The sequence below is a fragment of the Malaclemys terrapin genome, chromosome 8 (assembly GCF_027887155.1).
Source record: "Malaclemys terrapin pileata isolate rMalTer1 chromosome 8, rMalTer1.hap1, whole genome shotgun sequence".
NCBI lineage: Eukaryota > Metazoa > Chordata > Testudines > Emydidae > Malaclemys > Malaclemys terrapin.
In genome coordinates, this window is record NC_071512.1 from 106731810 (window position 1) to 106758369 (window position 26560).

Here is a 26560-nt window from a genome sequence, read left to right on the forward strand (position 1 = left end):
GCTAATGCCTGTGTGGGGGTCTGTCCTCTTCTGGGTGAAATAAGAAATATTTGGCTGTGTATCATTGGCCCTATACTGCTCATGGGTAGCAGAGACCTTCCTTTATCATAAAGGCCAGTGTCTTTGAGCAAGAGGGTCTGAGTTCTACCTCTACTGTTGCCGTGAAGTCCTAGTTGGCTACAGATTTGGAGCAATAGTACGTACAGTAGAACCTCCGAGTTATGGGTCGCTTGGGAGAGTTAAAGAGCCCATGGCAATTTTGCAAGATGAAAGGGGTAACCCCCAAAATTCTAACTCCGGGAATTGCATGCTGCCTGCCTGAATTCCCCTGCAGGTCCAATTGCATATCATAGTCTTAAATGATTGTATCGTGTCCTGGTGGACATTGGAATTGGGCTTATAAAGAGAGGGGTTGGTGCTGAGGTCAGGATTGTCTTGCAGGTGATTCAAGGAGTGTGTTTCTCAGTCCGAGAACAGCTGTTGGGCCCCATATAGGTAATGGAATGGCTGTACTATTCGCTTGCTTCAATAATCTGATTGTTCTCCTGGCACCAGGGGAGAGTGTCCAAGACCACGATCCGTGCAAAGGGTTTCGTTCCACACACCTGCTGTGTTTGTGTAGGTTCCACACGGGGCTAGGATGGAGCTGGTCCCGGGTGATACGCAGAGACACACTGCATGCATCCTGCTTTGGGGCCCCACCGCTTTCTAGAGAATTTAAGATTTTATTCCCCCCGCGCCTCCTCCCCCCACTCCTCCCCCCCAAAAAAAGAAGTTTCCACCTTTTGTGGTTGCAAAGGAAACCAGGCCATGGTTATCTGGCTGAGACGCAGAGACACGGAGTCTGGAATCAGGAGTCGGAAGTAGAGGCGCACTGCCCTCACGTCAATGCTAAACCCTGCCAATGACTTCACCAATGTCAGTCGTTAACTAGTCCACTTTCGGTCACTCTAGCAGAACCATCCAACTGTTTCGGAATTGACAGTACAATTTGAGAGGTGTTTCCCTTTCCCTTCCCCCAATCAGACTCCTGGTTTTGTGGGGCAGTTCTGACCATCCATTCGTGGTGTGCAGCCTTTATTAGTCCATCCACATACGGTCTCTTGATTACAAATGTCCCTGGCTGATCTCTTTGCTCTCGGTTGTTCCAGTTTGCAGTGGATGGTGCCAAGAATCTACCCTGGTCTGGTTTGACGGTGGCTCATTTCTGCTTCAATCCCCCTGGGGCCTTTTATTTTGGGAGGCCCTGGCTAAAATACGATCGTCCTGTCTTTGTGGAGAAGCTTGACCTTGACAGCTACCAGCGATGGCCTGTGTGGCTGGATGGATTCAAGGTAATGCTTTCTGCAGGGGCTTCATTTACGTAGGAACATAAAGGAAGAAAATAGAGTGGGTTGAGATAGTTGGTTGTCCTGATACAATGCATCTGATGAGGCTCTAAGCAACCTGCAACGTAACGTCTTAAATATACGTTGCAACATAGCTTGAGCCAGCGTCAACATTAAAACCCTGCCTTGCTCGCAGAGAGAACCTGGAGATATAGGCTTTGAAGGGCAGTCGACTCGGGCCCTGTCAGACCAAGAGGCATGGTGTGAACTCCCACGCAGGGTCAGAGGACCCGGGTTTTGCAGATAGGACAAACGGAAGCTCAGAGGTCACCTTGTGAGTCAGAACCCAGGCTGCCAGCTGCTCAAGCCACCGGTCCATTAGGTTATGCACTGAAGTGTTTGGTTTTAAGGAACAGAGCTTCCCCCTCGGCCCATGAAATGGTCTCCAGTTTCTTGATCAGTTTTTAGTTTTCCACAGCTAATGTTTTCTTTCCTTCCAGTCCTTTCCCCAGAGGATTTACAATGAGTATCTAACGGTGATTATCCACCTGTACGAAGTCTTGGTGAACCCTCAGCCAGACACTCCGGGCAAAAAGGCAGCCACCAGACCTGTGCCGAGAGGAATCATGAGGAAAGAGGGCGAAAGGCTGCGCTATGCACTGGGGAGTGAAGCGTGGGCTGTTCTCCAAGTGTTCTCTAGTGGCTACTGCAACACTGATGTTTATCAGCTGCCTCTGTACCATGGGGCTCCCAGCCAGGTACAGACCAGTTCTCATCAGAGCCCTACTGGCATTCAATGCAGCTCTCCTGCGTGCCTTCATGCTTTGCGGTAGCACCTTTGGGATGAAAAGTGCTGCACAGAGAGAAGGGTTCCTTTCCTCTTCCCTTGCTAGTCAGGGTCCCTTATTACTCAGCATCATCGTCTCAAATGCCCTAGTCTTTAAGGATTATGATGTCATGTTTGCTACGGTAGTGCCCAAGGACCAGCCAAGGGTGGGACAATCGGGCATTGTACAGACACAAAGCAGCAGTCACTGTCCTGAAGAGCTTACACTCTGATACATTTACACAGGGATCAAAAACCCACAGCTGGCAGGGTCCCCGCCTCACAGGGCCCCAGAGCTCAGGCACCAGTCTGAGCCCAAACGTCTACACAGCAATTTTCCAGGCCAGCTGACCTGGGCCAGCTGTGGATTTTTATCCCCGTGTCGACATACTCCCTTTCCCCCTCCCTGTGTCGGCTACTAGGGTAATACATCTGCAGAGCGAACAGTGTGATGGCAGCAAAGGGCATGTTAGTGCCACAGGGTTTTGGAGTGAGGGGCTGGGGGTTAATTTGGAGGAAATCAGCTAAATGGAAAGAGACGTGACGGGAGAGGGGACATTAAGTGAAGGGGACAGCGCAGGTGGGTCACGTGTGGGCGTGACACTGAGGTGAAATGTTTCTGAGGGATGGAGAAACAGCCGATCAGCACAGGGCAGAGAAAGTCCAGTCTCAGAAGTTCTCGGACTGGCCAAAGGTCCCATCTTTGGCTGCTTCTGCAGCTGCTCCTCCCCACTGGACTCATCTTGTGCCGCCCATGGGGCGAATGATTCGGGTGGGGAAGGAGGCGACACTGCAGTTGCTGTTGTGTGTGCAGACTAGTTCTTCAGCTAAGTGTGAGAGTTGCTCATGTTCCAACAGAACATTGTGATCTCCTTCTCCCAAGGGACGTGTGCCAGCGTTACGCAGGAGCTGGCAAACAGGAAAGTGGTGAGTCATCATGCCACGCCAGTGCACTATGTTTAATCACCGTGCAATAGTGAGACGAGTCTACAGTGTTAAGGCTGGGATGAAAAATGACCTGTAAAAATGACTCCTCCTGATCCACCCTACTGCATGGTCAAATTCCCCTTGATGCCAATTGGGTCAGAACTGGGGCTTAAAGGAGTAAAAATGTTGTTAGCCCGGCAGAGCCAATGGAGCTCTGCATGAACCACCTGGCTCTTTTCCCGCTTCAGGCCTTAGCACTGTCCTGTATGTGCCAGCTGCACAATAGAACTGTTCCCTGGGGGACAGGCAGAACAAACCCGTCTGTGCTCAGTTCCAGGTTGAGTTTTGTAGTGCGGGCAAGTACGGTAGAAAACTCATCGTTAGCCCTGTGGTGGGGCGATGACTCACTGGCGCGGCGCCTCCTGCTGGTCGTCCTGAGAATTAGCCCTTCCAGCCTCTGGAGCGCCCTCTGCAGGCCGGTGTCTCGCCTGCTGCTGGCCCCCGTGTCCCTCCTGGACCCCGGTGCCCTTTACATCAGGGTTCTGCCCCCAAGGAGCAACCCACAATCTGGGTCTCTCCACCCAGGGGATCCCCCAACCCCCTATTCCCACCTTGCCTCAGTGGCTACTTCCAGTCGTCGTCTAGCCCCTGCCCCCTGGGGCAGACGCAGCCTGTAATCCCCTCATCATCGGCAAGTGGGGGTTAGGCAGAGGCATCTGGTCCATCTCTGGGCTGCCCCTCTGCAGCCCCAGTACCCTTTGTGGGCCCTTAACTCAGCCTGCGGCTTTGCGAGGCTGGAGCTCCCCAGCTCCCTCTGCCCTTCCCCAGCACTGCTCCACCCTAGGTACCCTCCTCAGCTTCCCAGGCAGCCAGGTCCGTCTCTCTCTGAAAGCTAGAGAGAGAGTCTTTAGCTCCTGGCCCACTGCACTCTTATAAGGGCCAGCTGGGCCCTGATTGAGCTGGCCACAGCTGCGGCTACTTCCCCAATCAGCCCAGCTTTCCCAGTTGCAGCCCTCTCCCGGGCTGCTTTTAACCCCTCTTGACTGGGTCTTTACACAAGCCCTCTGAAGTGAAATCATCGAGACTAAATGTTACCTCCCCCATCCTGCAGAGCCCTTACCCTGAAACATGAGGAGTATTTTCAAAGTGCTCATGATCTTGGAGGAATCAAAGGCCCGTTAGCCCTCCAACTGGTTTTAGTTGTTTGAAATGTAAGAGGGTGCTGGGTGGATTTTAATGTATTCTGCTGTTTAGCACCCTTGGGCAAAGTGTAAAAACAATGATTTCTTCGGTAGGTCAGAAGCGGTTTCTCTTTAATTTTTTCTCCAACACTGAACTTTATTCTGGTCTGATGTCTATTGATGCGCCAATCTGTTTGCAAGTACAACACAGATACACGTCAGTCTTGGACCAAATACTTCTAGGCTTGTCCCAAATTTGAATGCTTTTTATGCCGCCTATCTATAGAGAGACGCTGTCTCCGAAGCAGACTATATTACGTATAAAAAGTCTGGTGCTGCGGTTTAAGAGGTACCAATGAGTTGAGCATAGACACCCTTCTTAAATTCCTGCATGATATACAGCCGAGCCCCGCGTCACTCACATGCCAGAGCTTTGATGGAGCACTCCACGGCCTTTCGCTTCATCTCATTCACAGCTGTGCACAGTGCTGTCTGTGGGCTGCCTAGAGAATACTGATTGAGTGACATTTTATACCTACTTTGCACCAGGGTTGTAATCTCCTTTAGCAAGTTAAAATGGATCTCCCCAGGTGCGCTCGCTTTGGCACAGAGCCCCTGTGCCTGTCCAGGCCAACGTAGTGCAACTATCAGGCGTGCAAAGAGCAGATTTTTGAGAGCGCGGAATCCATAACCCGGCCAAGTCATTCCCCTAGTCAGTGTCACAGTGAGATCAGCTAGGAGCCAAGGGTTTTTAAAATCTGACTCCAATTGTGAGTGCTGTTCAGTTCTCCCCAAACACCAGGCTGACCAGCGTTCTCCATCTCACAGATTGAGCTGGTGAGAGGGGCATCGGTGGTTGTCCGTCTAGCAGATGGTAGGCGGGATGAAGAGCTTAGCCTGCCCCCCAAACAGGTGAGCATTATGATGCGTCGGTGTTAGTAGAGGGGTGCAGGTGTCCTCCTTTGAACTGAACTGGCACTTGGCCATAGGGTTTCCTCACCCTTGATGCTACCAATGAACATAAGGAGGTAGAGCCCACTTGTGTAGAAATTTGTCCAGGAAACCAGCGTGCCACCACTTTGGGGAGCATGTGCCATGGTGGTCAAGAAACCCAGTTTAGGGCTTAGCTAAAGAACAGAATTGCTAACAACACGTCACTGCCCAGTAGCATTGCTCAGTACTTGCAAGAAGAGTGGTGCTTGGAGAATCCCCACCAGCATGGGAACACTGATGGGGGGAGGGGGGGGTTAGCTGTGGATTTTCTTGAAGAGGGAGCACAGGTGCATTCCCACACTAGTACCCAAGTTATTCACAAGGCAGACTCTAAGCAGCTAGCCACAACTCTAATGGCAGTGGCATGCACATGAAGGAATAGACCCCCCCTACTTCAGAATATCTGACTGCAATGGAAGATACGTGCTACAAAAGCCAGAAGTACTGGTTATTACAAGACCTCTAGAGGGAGTGTCAATAGCAGAGTGAAAAAAATAGACTGAAGGGAACTTCCACAAGCTTGTTTACGCTTTGAACATTACAGGATGTGTAGTAATTACCTCTACTTTCACCTAAAGGAGGGAAAGAGGACTGTGGTTAAAGAGCATATAACCTCAGAGCCTGAACACCCACGTTTTACTGTCACACACTACGACCTTAAAAATCACTTGAGGTCTGATTATCCCTTCTCCCCTTCAATCAGCAATAGGGAGGTAGAGGAAGTTTGGGTTTTGTGTGTGTATATATATTGCTAAAAGGAGGGTGAAATTAAAGCGTAAATTGGAAGAATTTCTTGCTGTATTATGCTTGGTACTTAACTTGACTAGCCCCCATCAGCAGGGTTTATTGACAATAGCAAGAAAAAAAAGACTTCCTGCAAAGGGACTAGGCTTATGAAGGGAGGGAATGCCTTCCTGTATTCCTATTTAAATAATTTAATGAGGTTGTATACATACACATCTGTCCAGCTAGAGTTTTCTAGTTACCTGGTCTAGAAGTAAACACTGAACCTTAGTTTCCAAGATAGTACCTTTGAGATCCAGCACCACTGAATGTTTGGGACTCTTTGATTAACAAGATTATATGCACCTCATCACTACCCCAGTAAGACATTGTTTTACATGTACCCAAGCAGTGTTTCTAAACAACCGGTCACTGGAGTGGTGCTGGTGCATGAAATCTCCCTGACAGATTGGAAAGCAAGCCGGTCCCTGCTATCAAAAATGTTCAAAAACACTGCACAATTGAAGCTCTCTTTTAAGTTTCCCCACTGTGTTAGCCTTCCATATTTTAACCTCAGGGTATCAATCAGTCCTACCTCCCCAAGGAAGGCATAGAGTTTTACAAGAAGGAGCCCGGTGGTGCTAAAGTTACAGATCTGATGCCACAGGAGAAGGCAGAAACCCAGCAAGAGGTAAGAAAGCGGTGTTAACTGTATTAACCTTCTTTGACAATCTAATTGGTTTGGTGGAAGGCAGTGGACATAATATACCTGGACTTTAGCAAGGCTTTTGACACCCCCCCCGACATTCTCATAAGCAAGCTGGAGAAATGCAGGCTTGGTAGAATGACATTAAATAGATACATAATTGGTTAAACAACCACCAAGAGTAACTATTAGTGGAATGATATCAGCTTGGAAAGAGGTCGCAAGTGGTGTTCCACGTGAATCTGTTGGGGCTCTGGTGGTGGTAACAATTTTTATTAATGATCTGAACATGGTAATAGAGACCATACTGCTTACAACTGCAGCTGACAGAGTTGGGGTGTTACAACCCATTTGGAGGATATAGCTAAAATTCAAAGGGATCTTGATAAATTTGGAGAACGAGGCTACAGCCAACAAAATGACATTCGGCAAAGACAAATGTAAGGGGCTACACTTAGGCAAGAAAAACCAAATGCACATGTAACAGAATATGTGGAAATGGCAGAGATACTTAATGACTTATTTGTTTCGGTTTTCACCAAGAAGTTTGGTGGTGATTGGACCTCTAACATAGTGAACGCCAGTAAAATAGGAAAAGAACAAGTTAAAAATTACTTGAACAAGCTAGATAATGTCAAACCACCAGGGTCTGATTAAATGCATCCTAGAATACTCAAGGAGCTGACTGAGGAGAGATCTGAGCTATTAGCGATTATCTTTGAAAAGTCATGGAAGACAGGAGAGATTCCAGATGAGTGGAAAAGGGGCAAATCTATAAAAAGGGAAATAAGGACAACCTGGGGCATTACAGGCCAGTCAGCTTAACTTCTGTACCTGGAAAGATAATTGAGCAAATAATTAAGCAATCAAATTTGCAAACATCTAAAAGATAAGGTGATAAGTAACAGCAGGGATTTGTCAAGAACAAATTGTCAAACCACTCTGACAGCTTTCTTTGACAGGGTAACAAGCTTTGTGGATGGGGGTATACAGTAACTCCTCACATTAAAGTTGTCCTGGTTAACCTTGTTTCATTGCTGATCAATTAGGAAACATGCTTGTTTAAAGTTGTGTAATGCTCCCTTCTAAGAGCAGCCTGTTGGAGCTAGCTGGTGGGGGCTTGGAACCACTATGGACTGTGGCAGCCCCCCATCTGCTCCCTGCTGTGTCTCTCCCCCCACTGCTATGTGCTGCTCCCCAAGACTCCTGCTTGCTGTGCTGGGGGGAGGAGGATGAGGGGAGCTAATGTTAAGGTGTCCCCCTGCACATCCCATCTTCCATGGAGCAGGACTCAGGATAGAGGGAGCTTGCAGTAGCTGTGGTCTCAGCAAGCTGATCTAACTAACAAGGCCGTGCACCTATTTCCCTCCATTCCTGCTGCCTTGCAGCATGAGAGAGTGAACCCTTGAGGGCTCAGCTAACTGCTAGTTCATCATTTAGCAGTAAGGGAAATATCCCACCCTCTGACTCCTCCACCTCAACCAAGCTTCACAATCATCATCACTATGTACCAGTATAAAATGTTGTGTGTATGTGTACACACACCTTTTGTCTAGTGAAAAACAGTTCCCTGAAACCTAACCCCCTCATTTACATTATTCTTATGGGGAAAGTGGAGGAGTGGAGCTTTTCAGCAAGATGCTGGATATCCATCTTGGGAGGGGGGTAGACTAGAGGTAGTATTACATCATTTGTGGTCCTTCTCACCCTATGGTTTTATTAACTGACAAAACCAAACCTACAGTTGGGTTAGTATCATCACATTCTCTTGCAGAATGGAGACAGCCTCCCTTCTTTTCACACCCACTCACACTCTGCACCAGGGCTTTCCCAACTTCTAGTTCCTATGAAGAGTTTACAATCTGGTTGCCTTTCACAAAGAGGACAAGATACAAAATGCACCACTAATATTTAACAACAGGACCTAAGGATTTAACATTAGATTAAAAACATATTACACATTTGCTGCTATGGTGTAAAGTCAGACCAATGAACTGGTGGTAGCTCCTAGAACCAGAGATTGTTGAAGTGCAGTAAGCAGTTTGACAGCAGTCACCTCTTCAGCAAGTGCAGAGAGAATAGTTTCAGGGACTAGTAGTTCATTCAAAGTTAAGAAATCAGTGAGTTGTGGGGGAGAGAGAGAAGACAGACAGGAAACTTGTTTTCTCCTTTTAGTCTATGAATAAAAACTAGATAGAGAATGATCTTTGAGGACCCATCCAGAATCAACTCAATTCACTAATTACAGCTAATGCTGCTTTTGTTTAGTTTAATAAATTGGTTTAATATAAAAAACATTGAAAAGACCTTAAGTATCATGCATAGTTAAAGCTTCTTTAAATAATAAAAATACCATTTTAGAAGGGGGTTTCTGTGCATTTTAACTTGCATTTCTGTTCACCATTTACTACCAGAAAGGATAGGAAAAGCAAAGAACCTAACTCTAGAGGCATCCTGTGCCTTTTAAAAAGTTATATTTTGTCTATAATGCCTCTTTGTTAACAGAATTATTGCCTCCATTTTCTCATTTCAGGCCCGGCTGTTAATTCTAGATCACATCTAGTGGTCCAGGAAGAAGACAGTTTACTTTCTAGATCAGCCAAGCAAGACAACCATGACATGCTATTTACTTCATTGCAGGCTTCAAGTAGCAGGGTCAAGCTCCTTGGGCCATTCTGTTCACAGCACTCTAGAGATGAGAATTTGTTCATCTGTACTGCTGCACCAGTCTAATTGTGCTTTATAGCAGGACCATGACTCACCCCTAGTGAGGAAAAATCTGAACATTTGCTTACAATCTTTATTGAAGTCATACAAAAGTTGCCAAAGTGAAAAAATACACTATATACAAAACCATTCTCCTTGAGGAGAGGTCCACATTGAAGACTTATCATACTGTACTTTCAACTATAGCCCCTGCTTCCACCTGTGGCCTCTTCTCCGTCTGAAAGAGAGGAATGGATTTTGTTAAGTCAGTATTACATGTTCCACAGCAGTTAATTCATGCACCAGCTGGGAAAGTAGTGGTAGCTTGGAGACTTGCATTGATTGGTTACCTACACAGCACTGGTAGTTACAGAAACCAAGCCCTACTCTAAAATATAGCTGTAGACAGTTTCATAGCTTAAGTGCCCTTTGCTTTTAAGTACAACAGACTTCTATTCCATTGCACACCAATGCTTTAGGAGAAACAAGAATCATGTTTTAGCTCAGCTGTAATTTAATACACTGAACTCCAAGTTGCTGTCTCTCAAGTAGGCAAAGCTACAGGGCCAGTTTACTTTCCAAATGACTAAGGGTCAGACATCTTCTGTGTAACATGCACTTTGCTGAACTGGGCAAATTCCCCAGCTCCTTCTATAGGAGTCTTAGGAAGACAACCAGCAGGCAATAAAGCATTAGATACCAGGCATGAAAGGTGTGCCTGAACAGAGAAGGAAATAGACAGACTCCTGACTCATCGGCCCACCTCCTCTTCCATTTTTTCTGCAACCTTATTTCCACTGGGGGCAGCATCACCACCACCATTGACAGCCGGTTCTGGTTTAGATTTCTTAGCTTCATTGTCTCCCTGTTGAGTCTCCTCCTCTGGTTTCCTCTGAAGACAAAATTGTTTAGTCTTCACTATGTACAAATTTAAGACTTAAAAAAATTAGTGTCTAGATGTCATTGTGCATTGACTACTCAACTCCTAGTTACGAGGGGTCACACCAAATAGTCAGGATTCAGTTGAAGCTTTTGGTGCAAGTTCAGTTACAGTAAGAATTCTGATACTACCTTGCCTAGATACCACATTTGTCACCCTTAATTATGATCTGGCAGGAAAGCATCCTAGCTCTAGATTAAATTTCTGTTTTTAGTACCCATGACATCTGATCTAAGCTTCAGAGCTGATGGCAGATGTTTCAAACTTGCTCCAAGAGATGGACTGAAAGATGCTGGTGTGACAAAATGCAGACAGTCGTCGTGTGTTGTAACCGTACATACAGTAGGCAAATGAAAAGTACTGTGAAATTTGATTTAGATTAGGAAAAATACTAATGAGAACACACTTCAGTGTTAAAAAAAAACACTACAACCAAACACTAGTTTCCCTTAAGGTTACCCATATCTCATTACTCCAAGAAGTCAGATTTTACTAGTAGTATGAATACTACACATTTAGACTGGCTTTGCTACTTTATTATTAAACTCCAATGCTCCATTTCCACTTGGAAATAAGGGAACCCAACTCAGCCTGGTGGTTTGCCTTTATGGCCTGCCCTGCTCCTTCATGCAGGGCCTCAACACAGGAGAGCACTGATTTAAAGAGTGCCTTCAGGACCCACACAATTCAGCTTTGAAGTTAAACTAGTGTGGATCAGGCAAAGTGCTGTAAAGCATACAAGGAACCATCAAAAGCTTCTCTCCAGTAAGACTGATTGGCTCCCAGGGGAAAGGAGTTTTATGCAGTATTCCTACTTTTTTAGAATTTGTTCTGTGTGTAACAGTGACAGTTAAAGGCTTTGTTTAGCCAAGAAAACAAACAATACACAGTGCAAGCCAGTGGTAGTTTTGTAGTAGTTTGTCCAAATAGCTATACATCTGGACACACCTTTTTCCTGACAAGATGAGAGATGTCTGTAACACACTGGGATGCTCCATCAGCTGGTTTTCTTACTGGAATCTATTACAAGATAGAGGTTGTAATGTAAGTGACATCAAACATTAAAACCTTCCAATTTAGTAGTATTTAAACGCCTGTCTGAACTCAGATTTGTTTCACTTACTGTGGAAACAGAACAGCTTTCTTCACTCTGTGTAAAACTGGAGGTAGCTCCTCCAACCTAAAATGAAAGAAACCAAGCGATTAACCAAGTACTGGCTTCCAGTTGTATTTCTGAGCTCCCACAGCATGCTGGGACTTTATACTACAAATCCATGGTTCCTGCTGTACCATGAAGTAAGTTATGATTTAATAGGTTTGTTTAGTTTCTCTCTATGATGTGGGGTTTTATTATATCTGCATTAACCAAATCAATTCTGACTGTAAAATTATGAAGTACTTAATCTTCAGTTTTGGTTATTTTGTTTCTTTTACCAAGTACCCAATTTGTAGAAGTTTATACCAACCCAACAAATTAATATGTCACAGTGAGTGAGCAAACCGGTTGCCTATCAGTTAGATAAGCAAGGGAACAATTAAGTTCAGCCTAAGAGGTACCCTAAAAAGGTCTTCAATGTAGAAGCGCCTTCTGAAAGGCTGGCTACACTATACAACTACTCAAGATATATGCCACCACCAGATGCTGAACCAGATTTAGGACTCTCAAACTAGGCTGTATCTTTGTACCCAGGAATCTCTGCAGTTCTAGTTTACTGACATCTGGCCAAAAAACCAAACCCTTGCCAAAGAGCATTGCCCTTATAGTTATTTGGTGCTAAACAAAACAGCTGGCATGTGATGTCACTGTCTCCTCTAGCCCCTTGGTTGAGAGCCAGCTGATTGTCCAATAAGAGGTAGCTTTATCAAGAGGGAAAAGCAAAGTGATGACATGTGATAGTCCAATGCTTTTCCCCCCTCAAAGTCAAAGGGAAGTGAGCCATATTTCATTCTGAGTGATCTAACAGCTTCTGGTCGTGGGAAGCTAAGTCATTTGCAGACAATCACTAATTCTAGACCAGTACAGCCAACCCTGCTCTTGTGGGCTCTTCTGCTCTCCTTCAGCTATACCATTAGTTAATGCCAACTTACTAGAAAAGTAATTAAACTAAAAGCTAACCAGAGTTGCTTTCAAAGCCAGTTCAGCTACTCTTGCACTCTTTTGAGACTCTTTTGAATCCTCTATCTTTTCCTTAATTTCAGGAAGTAGTCCCTTTAATTCTTCGATCTCCTTCTCATCTTCAGTAGATCCTCCTTCTGCTTTCTTTATTCGTTCAGTCAGCATCACTAGAGGAATACAGGTTTAAGTTGTCAGCAGTTTATTAAACCAACAATGTAACAGGCAAGGGCACTTGAGCTACTCTGCCTTCATTAGAGACCATTCAGAGAACTGTGGAGAGTAGTGTGCTTCCATGTTCTTAACCTCAGCTCAATCCAGCTTTCCTAGGACAGTTAACCAGTTTGCTAGCTAGAGTTTTAGCAAGTCTACTCACCCATTCTTTTGTCAATGACTTCTACTGATTTACTGAACTGCAGAATTGCTTCATCAAACTGGCTGTTGTAGTGATATGCCAGTGCCAGCTGGTAGTGGGACTCTGCTAGCAGGCGGTCATGGGCCTCTAGGTACTTCTGCTGTAAGGCAAGGCATGCCTGAAACTCTTCTATAGCTTGTGCATAGTTTTCTACAACAGAAAAGCCATAAATCATTTACAAATGCAACTAATAAAGTATCAAGCCAAACAAAGTTACCAGACTGTCTCCCCATCTACTTTATTCCATAGACTGCTCTTCGATTCTGTATGAATTGAAAGCCGTTGCCTCACTGAGGGATGCTAACAATTAAAAGGGACACTCAACTTGAGTTAGTCAGTTTCATATAGCGTTACCTTCCCTGCCCAACCCTCTCCCCACATTTCAGCAGTGATTTAGACAGTTACTTTTAAAGTGTTTCCTCTTTCCTACACAAGCATGGGAAGAAGACTATACAGGTGAAGCAGGGAAAGTGTGACAAAAGCAGACTAGGTATGTGTGTTCAGTTGCTTACTCTAAATTATATCACTGATTGATACCTACCATTGATAAGACTATTGGCCAAGAGTGCACCTTTTAACATTAAGAAATAAAGCTGCTCAAGGATAATTCCACCCTCAAACTGCAATTCCCCCATTGATATTCCTGAGGTGGCATACACACAACCCTAGTTTTGCAGTCCTAACCCACAGAACCTTCCCAGATGAATTCAGTCTGAAACCACTTTCTAGCCAAACAGAAAACAGGGGCAACGATGATAAAGAACGACAGTGTTTCAAGGGGAGAGGCAGACTTCAAGCTGAGCCAAAAGTCTCAGGATTAAGCAATTGCATTCACCACCACCAAGAAGCCAACTTGAGTGTTTTGGGGAGTCTGCCCATTTTTAGAACCCAACACGTTCTCAATTTGTATTTTTCCATCTCATTCTGACAGCGGTTTGGTGTGTTTGGCTTCTGGCCTACTACTGAAGGTGAAAAAGTTCTCCATATCCTAGTGTTGCTGGAGCCACATTCAAGAGTGGCTATTGTGTACAAGCCTATTTCCAAGCCACTGCTATTTCTATTCCAGAAACGAAAGCAAATTGAGTCTCAACATGGCCTTCCCCCACTTTGCTCAAGAATTCAGTTGGCAGGTAATTGGCTTATTCCCTGATCTGTCCCAGGACTATTCAAACTTGTGGGCACCTCTCCCACGTGGTCTGAAGTTTATCTGATGTCTCCAGCAATCTGAATCACCTCTGACCGTTTTAAATAAGTACACCTCTACCCCAAAATAACACTGTCCTTGGGAGCCCCCCCCAAAAAAAAAATCTTACTGCATTATAGGTGAAACAGTGTTATATCGAACTTGCTTTGATCCCCCAGTGTGCACAGCCCCGTCCCCCCAGAGCACTGCTTTACCGCATTATACCTGAAGTCGTGTTCTATCGGGGTAGAGGTGTATGTGGTGGGGGAGATGGGGTGAAAGTTAGCAAGAAGTTAAGCCAGTTTAACACTGCAGCACTTCAGGTACAATCAGATTTCGGACAGACAGTTTACCGGATTCAACGCTAACTTCTCCTAGTTTCAGGTGAGCCTGAGCAGCGTGGAGCTGAGCTTCTTTCGTTTCCTGTCTAAATCAAGAAAACTTTGGTTAGTTTGCTATAAAAACTGATCAGAGGCTTCCACCTCTTTATCTCATGTACCTCTCTTATGCCAATTCCCCAGTGGTTTCCTGTAAGCTCCTTTAATTTATTTATTTTTTTAAACAGACTCCGATCAAGATGTGTAAAGTTTTACCTTTTATAGATTACTTTTGCCAACTCCAGCATATCCCAGGCCAGCTCCAGATTTCCAACTTCATCCTCTTCACTTTCCTGAAAAGACTAGAATTATATTCTAATTTTATTTTAAAAACGAAGACGTGTGTCGGTGAAGCAATGTGCAACAATGTAGCAAAGGTGCTCATCAGGAATTTAAGGTTTAAAGCCATAGTAAGTTGTTTCGTTTGTCACTCCAGCTACAGACTGTCCCAAGCTGATGCAGTTGTCTATTTTCAGGTTAGTTGAGACTCAAGATACGAGTTCTTGATTTCAGTTTCTGTTTAAGACTACATCTCTAGTTTATTTACAGTCATTTAAATACTACTGAAAACCTCTGCAACCATTACCTTGGAACTCTGTTTAATTTTAAGATGCTACTAAGTAAGAGGACCAGGAATTAGAAGATAAAGGAGCTAAAGCGAAACCTCAATAAAGGTTGTAAAAGCAAGGTAATCCATTAGACACAAATGGCAATACCAACATAACCGAGTAAAGAAATTCTATTTAAAGCAGTTATGTAGTGGCCTGCTAAAATATGGTGTACGTTAAACCAGATGATCTCAACCTTTTTGGGTCAGGACCCATTTGTCAACCCTGATGACCTGTCACAACCCAGAGACACCACTACCATACCCTAAGATGCCCCCAGACTCTACACACTGGGCCCACCTCCCCACAAGGGTCTATCTGGCAGGGGGCTCAGTGCTAAAATTCCAGATGCTCTGGTCAGAGGTGAACTGGCAAAAACCCCCACCAACGAGTAAAGCAAGCTAAGACATCTCTGCCAAAACATAGCTCCCCTATGGCCCATGAGGGGCAGAGATCGGGGGGCTAGGGGTTCAGTGAAGGAGTTAGGGAGTCTGGAGAAGGAACTGGAGGGCAGAAGTGTGGTGAGTCAATAACTCTCCAAAAAAAGGGGCACACATACACACCCCCATGGGCAGACGGTATTACTGATGAACATGACACCAACCATTCCCTCTCAACTTGTGGCCTGTGGGACTGATTGGGCTCTGCTCCCCACTCTAGGCAGTCACAACTTTGCTCAGGTTTGGTCCAACCTGGTCACTGTGACAGAGGGGCCAAACTTGAGTGATGCTGGAACCCAGTGCACCAGACCACAACACCTAATGTGGAGAGCTGAGCCCAGCCAGTTCTGTGACACGGACACATTCTGGTGACCCAAATTTTGCGTTTCAACCCATGGGTTGAGAAACCCCATGTTAAGCAAGTCCTTTAAGTCAGGACATAGGTGTGCTGAATTGCTACAGCACCATAGTTAAAATTCAAATGATGCAATTCCTGCACTGATATGCAGGAGAGCCACACAGTCCCCCTGAGCTAGTGATTATGCATATCCTTGTGCTGACTGGCTGCAACTGCCCCATAGAAGCTTATCCATGAGTGGCCAGAACTACTTTCTTCCTTCCCAACCTTGTCAAATCCACCTTAAAATCCACCCCAAATCATTGAGATGTGGAAGTAAAGAGGGGGATATAATCTTTTAACAGATTAGTGGAGAATCAGATGGGTGTTATAAGTGGTGATGCTGAAGTATGGTCATTGTGAGACTACTGCAGTCTGGTACAATCTATATCTGCACTGGCTGCCAGAGTGCAGTTATTGGTCCAGAGAAAATGTGTAACAGCACAACCACCACTTCGCAAATGTATTAGTCAGGCAAGGACTCAGAAAGCAAAGTAGGACAAGTGTAATACCATCACCTTGGGGGCATTAGTTCACAGGTGACAATAGTTTGATCCCAAGACTACTAGAAATATGCCGATCGTAATATTTTCACTGTGAAGTGTCTGCAAAGGTGTCAGGATTACCAGAATATGACGAGGACCCGAGGTCAGGAATAGACTACTTCTGTGCCTGGATCTAACCAATGCCATTCAGCCATAAGCATTAGTTCTCAGTTAATGTGGAAGAACACAACATCAATCTAAGTTAAAAGAGCTCACCTTATTTTCAATGGTTGAGTCATTTTCTTTATCATCTTCAGTTTTGTCATTTTCTTTATCTTCCTCATCTGATCCTTCTGTTTCTGCAAGGAAAGTTTGTGGAGGAGAATGAGGATATCTGCTATACACAGTTAGACATTCTATTTTGCCTGGCTCAGGTTTTTTAATTAAAGGTAAGCATCTCCCCTTTCTCACAATGAGTATTATGTGCAACTTTAGAACAGTCAAAGTGACATTGCAGCCTTTGCACTACCCACCTTGCTAAAAACATTAGTTACTGTAGTTCTACAGTAGCAGTTTAACATTAAAATTTTCTGACTTAGTACTGCCTAGAATGGAAGTTTATTTAGGGCTAAATTCGGATGTATTCCCTGGGAGCTCCCAGTGAAGTCAATGGAGTTGTAAACAGACATCCAATGACAGGTATGTCATCCTACAAGTCACAAATGTTTTCAGCAAGATAGTATTTCTGACCCCATGTGTGGTAGCTGTGTCTAAAACTCAAGTGCAAACTGCTTATGATTTCAGACAACTAGAAAATTTTATCAGGCAACTTGTTATTTTGAAGTACCAGTTCAGCTTGTGAATTTATGGGGCAGCAGAGTGCTTTAAATGTACAGTTACATAATTAATCCTAGCAATGGGAAGCCAGGGGAAAGGGGACAAGAGGGGAAGTGGCGTGGATGGCGGCCAGCATTTACTTTTGGGCACAAACCATCTGATACATAAGGGAAGTGGATGGGAAAGCTTGCTATACACCACAATTGGTATCCTATACAAGCTTGGCAATCTAATATATATCTGGAAAAAGAAGGCTCTGTTGTGTTTGGAAGCTGAAACCAGCTTGTGAGCTGGTCAAATTTTACTTTTCTGGAGGAAGCCAGGTACTTTTGACAAAAAGAACATGGGTGTGGGAGATCAACTGTGGTAACTGCCGTAACTAGAGCCAGATTCAACAGCCATATTGGCAATGGTGTACCTGCTACAAAAGCAGACCAAGTTTCTATGTCTGAGACTTAATTGATTAGAGTGAGAATAAAGATGCTAGGTGTTTAGGTTCCTAATAAGACACTTTTAGATAATGTACCTCTGCAAACGTGACTAAAACTTGAGGCTGGAGGACAAGACTATTAGACCAGGATGTGGTTGTCAAATAAGCACTCCCAAAGTTAATAAATGGACGTCAGTGTGCTTTTTTCTTATCTGGGAAATAAGAGTTAAGAACTATTTTTCGTGTGGGTACAGACTGAGTTTGAGGCAAGAGAAAGAATACAAGGGTCTATCTGCACAATATATGGTAACTGAAGATACTTTACAGCAGTGGTTCTCACCCAGGGGTATGCATACCCCTGGAGGTATCTAGAGGTCAAAGGGTATATCAACTCATCTTGATATTTGCCTAGTTTTACACAGGCAACATAAAAAGCATTAGCAAAGTCAGAACAAACTAAGATTGCATACAGACTACGACTGGTTTATACTGCTCTATATACTTACATTTCAATGTAAGTATAATATTTATATTCAGATCAGACTGCAGAGAGACGTACAATAGTCTGGAAGGGTTGAGAGCCACTGCTTTACAGGGTAGCTACATTACATCCTTTGTGATTGGTACAGACAGTTCCACTGATGTTCAACATGGGAGATGCCTTTAATATTGTCCAGAGATTGCTAAGGAAATTAAGAAACTGCATGGATATTCGGTCACTATTAAATGAGGCTGCGAGTAGCTCAACTGGCACAAGCATGCAGTCATTCTGATTGTCAGAATATCAAAATACCATGTGATGATTTATAGCCTCTTAAAGTGTAAGTGTATGTTATTTTGGAAAGCATATGGAGTTTGTTTTCTGGTTTGTTAGAATAGTTAAGCAGCTAAATGAAGCAGGGAAGCAGAACGACATAAAAAGCTACATAGGAAGAAGCTTGTACTAGCTAGCACCTATTTACAATGGAATTTTAAAGCCTATCAGATATTAAATGTAAGTTTCACAATGAAGTTCATTCTTCAGTCACTGAGATTCCGCAGAAGAGTTCCAATTCTCATAACAAGGAGATTTCTGTTTTATGTATCAATTCAGTGGATTCTACTTTACTGCCCCATGGTCTAGAATTGGAGATTAGGACCAGAGGCAGCTTGTGGTTCAAATTATTTGAAGGTTAGTGCAATAAACCCAGATACATGCAAGTGGACATCCATTCAGTATTCTCTACCAGCCTAGTTATTGTTTTCCAAACATTACCACTGAAGCTAGCCACAGCCCCCAAAATGATATCCACATAAAGATTTTGCTTTGCAGTTAGTTAAGCATTAGACGGAAACTAAAACTATTCATTGCTCCTTGAAACTCAACTGAAGCCAGTTACTTGGAGGATTTTATACCCAAGTGCCCCTTGTTTGAGACCTTCCATTAGTCTTTGGCAAACAGAAAATTCTGAATGGAAAAGTAACTTTTACCCCTGGTTAGCAAGTCAAATCCATCAAGTAATCCACCCACAAGTACTTCTCCTATCCCTGTTACCTTCACCCTCTTCCATCAGGTCATCTTTCTCCTCTTCTTTTTCTACCTTAGCACCATCTCCCTCTTCCATCAGGTCATCTCTCTCTTTTTCTACCTTAACAGCTACTTCAACTTTTTCTTCCGTTTGCATTTCATTAGCTGGCTCTTTGCCCTCTGCAGGTGTAGTGGCATTTCCAGCTGCCAACAGCGTTTCTTTTGAGGCCAATGCCGCTTTTGACTTGTTTAGCTTCTCTTCCGTGGCTTCTGCCACGGCCTTCTCTTCCACAGCTACCTCTACCTGCTCTTCCGTGGCTTCTGCCACGGCCTTCTCTTGCACAGCTGCCTCTTCCGTGGCTTCTGCCACGGCCTTCTCTTGCACAGCTGCCTCTTCCGTGGCTTCTGCCACGGCCTTCTCTTGCACAGCTGCCTCTTCCGTGGCTTCTGCCACGGCCTTCTCTTGCACAGCTGCCTCTTCCGTGGCTTCTGCCACGGCCTTCTCTTCTGTGGCTGCCTTTACCTGCTCTTCCGTGGCTTCTGCCTTCTCTTCCGTGGCTGCCTCAACTTGCTTTTCTGCTGCTTCTGCCACTGCCTCCTCTACCCGCTCTTCTGTGGCTTCTGCCACTGCCTTCTCTTCCACAGCCACCTCTGCCTGCTCTCCTATAGCTTCTGCCACTTGCTCTTCTGCCACTGTCTTCTCCTGCATATCTGCCTCTACCTGCTCTTCTGCCTTCTCTTTAAGCTTTGTCTCTATGCCAGCAATTGCTGCTTCTTCTCTTGTTTTTCCTCCCATCTCCACATCCTCGCTTTCTGTTTCCTTCCCAGCTTCACTCAGTACTGGAGACTCTTCTGCAGATTTTTTGGGTTCTTCCTTTTCCCCCATGGCGTTATATACCTGCTCTCTCAACTCCTCCCTTGCTTCTTCTACATAGTTAAGGAAGATGAAGCATAAACATTTCTTCGAGTTTAGTGATAAAAGCATTAATGGAAATTGAAAATACCACCCTCAGACCCTCCAATGTGTGTGTCTGGCACATGTTCCTAAACTTGATTCTTTTTTAAAATCTAAAGAAGCTGGGTCCCAAGCAACAAACTCTGGGAAATACTACGGTCTTGTAAATGACCACTCAAGCAATATACAGTTTTATGCATTAGCATTTTTAGTCACAGCTGAGCAAGAGATGCCAAGTTAAATCCATTTGTCTAGATGGATAAAAACCTCCTTGTGCAGTAATCCTCTGCAATGTACTATAGAATGAAAACTGCCCTTGAACTTTTACAGAGAGGACAGTTTGGTGAGTCTGACCCAAAATAAATTCTCCCTTATGACCAACTTAAATGAATGACACCACATGCCACTATACTGCTGCAAGTGCACAAAGCAGTCCTAGCTGGCTGAAAGATTAGAACAGGAAAGGAAGTTTGAGTGTAATGCCTCACAATTGACAAATTTTGTGACCCCTTGACTCAAAACTAGTGTGAAAGACGACTTTCTTGAAAAATAAAAAAATCTTTTAGCTAGTTTTGGGAAAAATTTATAAAACAAGACACTTCCACCTGCTAAAAGTTTTGGTACAAAGTTTCAGATCATCTAGGGCAGCAAAGTAAAGAATCCAGGTCCGATATTTACACAAGGCAACACAGCTTGGCATCTCTATGGCATGTTAGACAGCTCTACATACCATCTATGTTATCAGCATTTTCTACCATTGAGTCATCTTCTGCTTTTTCTCCTTCTTCTTCTTCCTCCACTTGCACTCCTTCCAAGGCATTTCCCAATACACCATTCTCCATTCTAGAAAAACAGAAGCAAGTCAACTGCACACAAGCACCAAGGAATACATTTTGTGCTCAAAGGAACATAGCATTTGACTGCTCTACCTAGCACCTCTCCCATCTACAGGCATTCTACTGTACCCCTGTTCTAGCCTACAAAAGCCTCCTATTCCAGGCCAGACTCTTGATTTCAGTAGATACTGAGCATCATGCCATATGTGTGTGGCAAAAGGACATGGTGATGATGCTCTAAAAATATTTAGGATAGATGGACTGGTGCCCAGTGACTACGGTTAGACTTTTGCTAGTGATCTAGGTAAGAACAGTTCCCTTTTGCCTGCCCCGTCCTACAGATTATATTTCTCCTATTTTTCCTTGAGTTCGAGAGTTCTATCAATAACCTACCCCTTATTCTAATACCCATTCCCCACCTGTAAGGTACAGCTACCGCATTTAAAATTTTTATTTTTAAGAGAGGCAATTACATTTAACTGTTGTTTCATCCAAAAGGCTCCAAACTAAAATTTTCAGTTGCTACTATCAAAGTACTCCCCCACTTGTATCCCCTTTATAAAGAAATTAAAATACCATCTTAAGATGTCAAAATCCAGGAAGAGGTATACTATGTATTCAGAGGACTGATAAGCCAACTAGAGGGTCTTTGTTAGTATACCTTGCTAACTCCAGGAGAGATTTTCCATAGTAAAAAAAAGCCTCTGCACATTGATCTGCGGTCTCGCCATACTTTTTACCCCTACAAAGTAAGATAGAAGTTAATACAGCTTATTTGCACCATGTTTTGAAATACCTTTACATTGCCAGATATGCAACATTTAAATCTTTTCTGGGTGAGTAGGTCAATTTCCAAGCTGTTACCTCCCATGTGACCTTCACCCTTAGGCAAATGGCAGTTCTCTCCCTTTTTCTCCCTTCTGATAACTGTAATGGTTTCTTTCTACTGGAAGTTCTGGTTGCTTAGAGCACCTGATAGTGGGTTTTCAAGCCTGTCTTCTGTTCTAAATGCTCTTTTCCTCTAGAGACTAAGCAATTTGTCTCTGCTTTGCTTGCAATTTATAGATTATGTTTCTCTAGTGGTTAGACTAAGGAGATCCACATTGCAAAACAGTCCTTATTTTGCAATGTATGGTCTGGTTTGGTTTCTTGATATGTTGATTTCTGAGGCACTGTAGGTCACTACTCCAATAGTTAATACATTATTTGTGCTGCTTAGACATTTATTTCAAAAGAAATCTACATAGACATGGTACAATACTCAGTTTTGCAGGTAATTGTATTCAGATACTTGCAAACTACCTTTAAACATACTTAACTCAGGCCTAGATAAGCTATCTACATTTCAGCTTGATTCACTTCAGTAATGTGCCCAAAACGAGAATCCAAGTAAAAAAAATAATGTGTTCAGTTACTTACAATATACTAGCAGCTTCCTGGAATGCATTAACAGCTGCTGGAATATTTCCCAATACCAAGTGTTTCTGTCCTAAGCCCAGTAGTTTCTTGGCTTCTCCATCCACATCCATACTGTAAAGTTATAGAACACAGGCTGGGTTAGTCACTGTACAGTTGTGAGAACATCTCTAAGTGTACAAACGGGAGGAATGTTTGTAGCCCCCTTCTGTTCAGTCACACACTTCCATTTCCCAGAATTTTTAAATCTAGCCTTCCAACTCTGCCCACCAAGAGTCAAACATCAGCCAGCAATGTGTACAGAAGTGCTAAATAGTGAGCCTCCCCACACATGATTATTCAGTTACTGTTGGAGAACTTTCATTAGCACCAGCACTAAGGGGAAAAAGATTTTTCCATTTCTCACATTAGAATATATTTAACTGTTAACTGCAAGCAGATCCCAGAAGCAGATCAAAGAAAGACTGCTTAATGCAATAGCCAACTTTCAGTCTGCTGCTAAGTCAGAGGATTATATAGAACACTCCAATATGAGAAGAGTTGTTTACATTGAAAATGTGACAGAAAACTGTATGAAGTCCTGCAGAAAGAAGGGGACAGTTCATGAAGACACAAAGCTCACCTGCATAAAAGTGGAATGTTGGCCTATAATCACCCATTAAAAAAAAACCCACACATTTGTCATGCAGCCATGCCTAGAGCAAACTTTTGTGCTACAGCTACCAGCAGAAGGAATCAAAGGCTGTTAATAGTGTTTCTCTGGAATAAGGACTTAACCGGTGTTAGCCCAGAAAGGGGGAACAGAAGAGTATTCCTAAACTGTGGTTTCTTGTAAGGCAACATGAGACATCTATAGCCTTTAATATCTAGAGCTAAAAACACATCAGATTTAAATATTAATTTGAAATAAGATCCACTATTACCCTATTTTTTTTGTTTGCCAACCTTAGCCTGCTACCTCACAAATCCCTTACCTATCAGTTTTGTCTGCAGAAGTGGAGGGAGCAGCCAATTCCTCTTCCATTCTACAACTGAAGAGTCAACAAGCAATTAGAATGGATTTGCAGTGTTGTACATGGTGTTACCAAAGGGTGACGAAGTGACTAGAAGTTCACAGTTCCAGAATCAGGAATAGGAGAAATCTAGTGCACAATTTCAGACTTCTGACTTTCCAGAATAGGTATCTGCAAGGTTGTTTACACTGTGGCCCATACTGTAATTATAGCGGATCAGAAATTTATGTAGAAAATTGACTTTTCATCAATAACCAACACTTCAGTTTTCCCCTCCCAAACAAAAATTGCTGATTTTCTAATAAGAAAGTAAGTAGGGAGAACCAGACTCTTTTCACATAAAAGTTTTTCTTTAGTTAAAAACCCAGTTTTCTGTCAAAAGAAGTTGACTGAAAGATTTTGATCAGCCCAAATTTTAAGACGAGGTAGTCTTGGACTGCTGGCTAGCTCACCCATTCATGAACACCTCCCATCCCACTCAGAATCAACTGCATAACACCCATGTCAACCACAGCAACTGCTTACATGGGAAATAATGAATACGTTTTACCTATCTTAAGGCAGCTTTGTAGCTGGAAATAGGAAGCCCCCATCATGCATGTAGCTAGCTCTAGCCTACAGGACCACTATTCTGGAGTTTAGGAAACATCTCATCTAGTGCTTAAAAAAAAAAAAAAAGAAGCACTAAGTTTTCCCATGCATCTTCTTTAGATGGGATTACAAAATGTGCCTGCTTTACTATGAGCCATCACCCATGGAGCTGAGTCCTAATAGCCAGAGGCGCTACATTAGAGGGGACAGCACTTGCTAAGTGGGGATTTGCTAACAAGGCATGCTGCTTTGTATACACAATTCAGTTAGGCTCAGCGCCTTTCTTTAGGCCTGGCTGCACAACACTGCATCTGTTTACTTTTACCTACCTGCACAATTTAAAACCCAGGATACTTAAAGCAATTAGTGCAGTTTTGTGGTTTGACACTCAAAGGTTTCAAACAAAGGAAGCGCATCTAAACAGAGTTGCACCAAAATAACCAATTTGGTTTTAGGAAGCCAATTCAGATTACATACAAATTTGTATGTAGACAACCCTTTCAGTAAAAAGCAACAGAGGGTCCTGTGGCACCTTTGAGACTAACAGAAGTACTGGGAACATAAGCTTTCGTGGGTCAGAACCTCACTTCTTCAGATGCATCTTTACAGATTCAGACTAACACGGCTACCCCTCTGATACTTGAACCCTTTCAGTGACACAGGATACTATCTAGGTACTTATACAGCTCTCATTGCCACAGTATCTCAGTTATTAATGTCAAGTATCAGGGGGTAGCCGTGTTAGTCTGGATCTACAACAACAACAAGGAGTCTGGTGGCACTTTAAAGACTAAGATTTATTTGGGCATAAGGTTTCGTGGGTAAAAACCTCACTTCTTGGGAGGCAGGACGTTTTCAGGATGTAGGTCCAGTGAGGCCTCCTACCCAACCGGGGTGAGGAGACAGCACCATCAAGGGGAAATCAGTGCCACGCCCCCCCCCCCCTCCAGCACTTGGGGGGGGGGAAGAGAGAGAGTGTGTATGAGTGAGACACACACACACACTCCACAGGCACCTCCCGGATCTCAGGGTGGGGGATGATGGAGTAACCGCGCCCCCAGCGCTTGGGGGGTGGGGGGGGGTTGGAGGGATGACTGCCCCCCGCACCACACACCCCAGGGCTCGGGGCGGAGTCTCGCTCCCTCAGGAGGCACCGCCCCCTCACGGAGACAATAGGCCCTTTTCCCGCCTTTCCCCTGTCCGCCCCCGCCCCCCGTTTGGCGCCAAGTCCCAACGGTGGCCGCTCACAGGCAGCAGCCCAGGACACGTGACGCGAATAGCTCCGCCCCCCTCTGCGCGGCAGGTTTGCCTTGTCGGGCTTCTCTGCCCCCAACAAACATGGCGGAGCCGGGGCCGAGTCACGTGGGATCCCCCGGCGTTCCGAACGGGCCCCCGCCGGCGCCCGAGGAAGGGGCAGCACGTACCGCCAAGCGGGGAGGGCGGCGCGCGCTGAGGGGGAGCGGGCCGGAGCTCGGGTCTCTGAGCACAGCCGTTTCCAGCCTCCCCCGTCACTCCTCACCCCCGTCACTCCTCGCCCCGGCGGCGCGGAGCCACGGCCCTGCTGGTCGTCCCGCGCTACCGCCCCCCCCGCTATCCAGCCCCGCCCGGCCCGACCCCCTCCACCGCGAAGCAGGGCCGGCCGGCCCGCCCAGCCCGTGCCGCGGTACCTAGGCGGGGGGCCTGGCGCGGGCTCAGCACGGGCGGCAGCAGATTTCATGGAGTCTGACAGGGGCGACGACGGCAGAGTGCAGCCCCCGGCCCCTCCGCCTGCCTATATACCCCGAGGACACGCCCCGGACCCGCCTCGCGGCGCGCGCAAGCCCCGCGGACTGCTGCTCCCAGCGTCCTTCGCGGCCGTCGAGCGCGGCCCCCTCCGAACCCGGGGCTGCACGGCAATGCTGGGAAACGTAGTCCCCAAGGCGCGCCTCCGCGTGACCGGCGCACGGCCAGCTGGGAAAGGTAGTCTGGAGACGGCCGCGCAGCTTGCTGGGAAACGTAGTTCCGTGGAGCCGCTGGCGACACGGGCCGCAGAGCATGCTGGGAAACGTAGTCGGGTGGGGGGGGTGCTCTGCAGGAGCTGGCCCGCTGTGGGGACGGAGGATGAAAAGAGAGGGGCTGCGGCCGCCGCCATCTTCCCTGCGGCCTCCAGCCTCGGGCTCCTTGCAGTGCACCCTGCAGGCCCAGTCCCTACTGGGAGCCTGCACCCCAGGCCCTTTTCCTGCCCTAGCCAGGCCCCTGCTACAGCCCCCCCCAGCCCCGCTCCTGGGGTCTGCACAGTGCACTTTCCTTCAACACAAGCCCTGTGGTGGGACTTGCGCCCACTCGGCCCAGCCCCGTGCACTGGCCAAGGCCCTCCCGCTGCAGGTGCAAGCCCCCCCAAAGGTGATCTGCTGCTGCCACTGTGTGCACCCCATGGCACTTCCCGGGAACGTCTGCCTCTAATGGGCCCCACCAGCTGAGGGAGCAAAAGCCAAGGCCCTTCCAACGCTCCTTTAACATGTAAGGGAGGTGTGCGCAGTTAAAACATGCTAAAATAGATGAGTGGGTGCTATCCAGCCTAAGGGGGTGTTAACTCCACCCAGGGACAGCACCAGGACTGTTGGGGCTGCCCTTTAGACAAAGTGTAC

General features: G+C 45.4%; 2 protein-coding genes across 6 annotated transcripts in view; one reads left to right on the forward strand and one right to left on the reverse strand.

The window, feature by feature from the left end:
• Positions 1-9919, forward strand: part of CCDC17 (coiled-coil domain containing 17) — a 38923-nt gene extending 29004 nt beyond the window's left edge. The window contains exons 28-33 of the mRNA XM_054038492.1: positions 1152-1334; positions 1829-2086; positions 3013-3081; positions 5091-5174; positions 6556-6669; positions 9218-9919. Coding sequence (XP_053894467.1) covers positions 1152-1334; positions 1829-2086; positions 3013-3081; positions 5091-5174; positions 6556-6669; positions 9218-9247 — 738 coding nt within the window. The 3' untranslated portion in view covers positions 9248-9919. The remainder of the gene's footprint in view (positions 1-1151; positions 1335-1828; positions 2087-3012; positions 3082-5090; positions 5175-6555; positions 6670-9217) is intronic.
• Positions 9467-25710, reverse strand: NASP (nuclear autoantigenic sperm protein). 5 transcript variants are annotated; one of them, XM_054037142.1, is made up of 15 exons: positions 25601-25710; positions 23304-23360; positions 22333-22443; positions 21575-21655; positions 20808-20920; positions 19150-20049; positions 16625-16707; positions 14635-14711; positions 14395-14468; positions 12820-13008; positions 12447-12613; positions 11454-11510; positions 11279-11350; positions 10154-10282; positions 9467-9628 (listed from the first exon to the last, which is right to left on the reverse strand). In XM_054037142.1, the coding sequence occupies exons 1-15, from the start codon at positions 25648-25650 to the stop codon at positions 9575-9577; spliced, it is 2214 nt and encodes a 737-aa protein (XP_053893117.1). In that variant the 5' UTR covers positions 25651-25710; the 3' UTR covers positions 9467-9574. The 5 variants fall into 5 exon arrangements, with proteins under 5 accessions (XP_053893117.1, XP_053893116.1, XP_053893120.1 ...); XM_054037141.1 differs by having other exon boundaries at positions 14635-14720; XM_054037145.1 differs by lacking the exon at positions 10154-10282 and having other exon boundaries at positions 14635-14720.
• Positions 25711-26560: the final 850 nt, after the last annotated feature.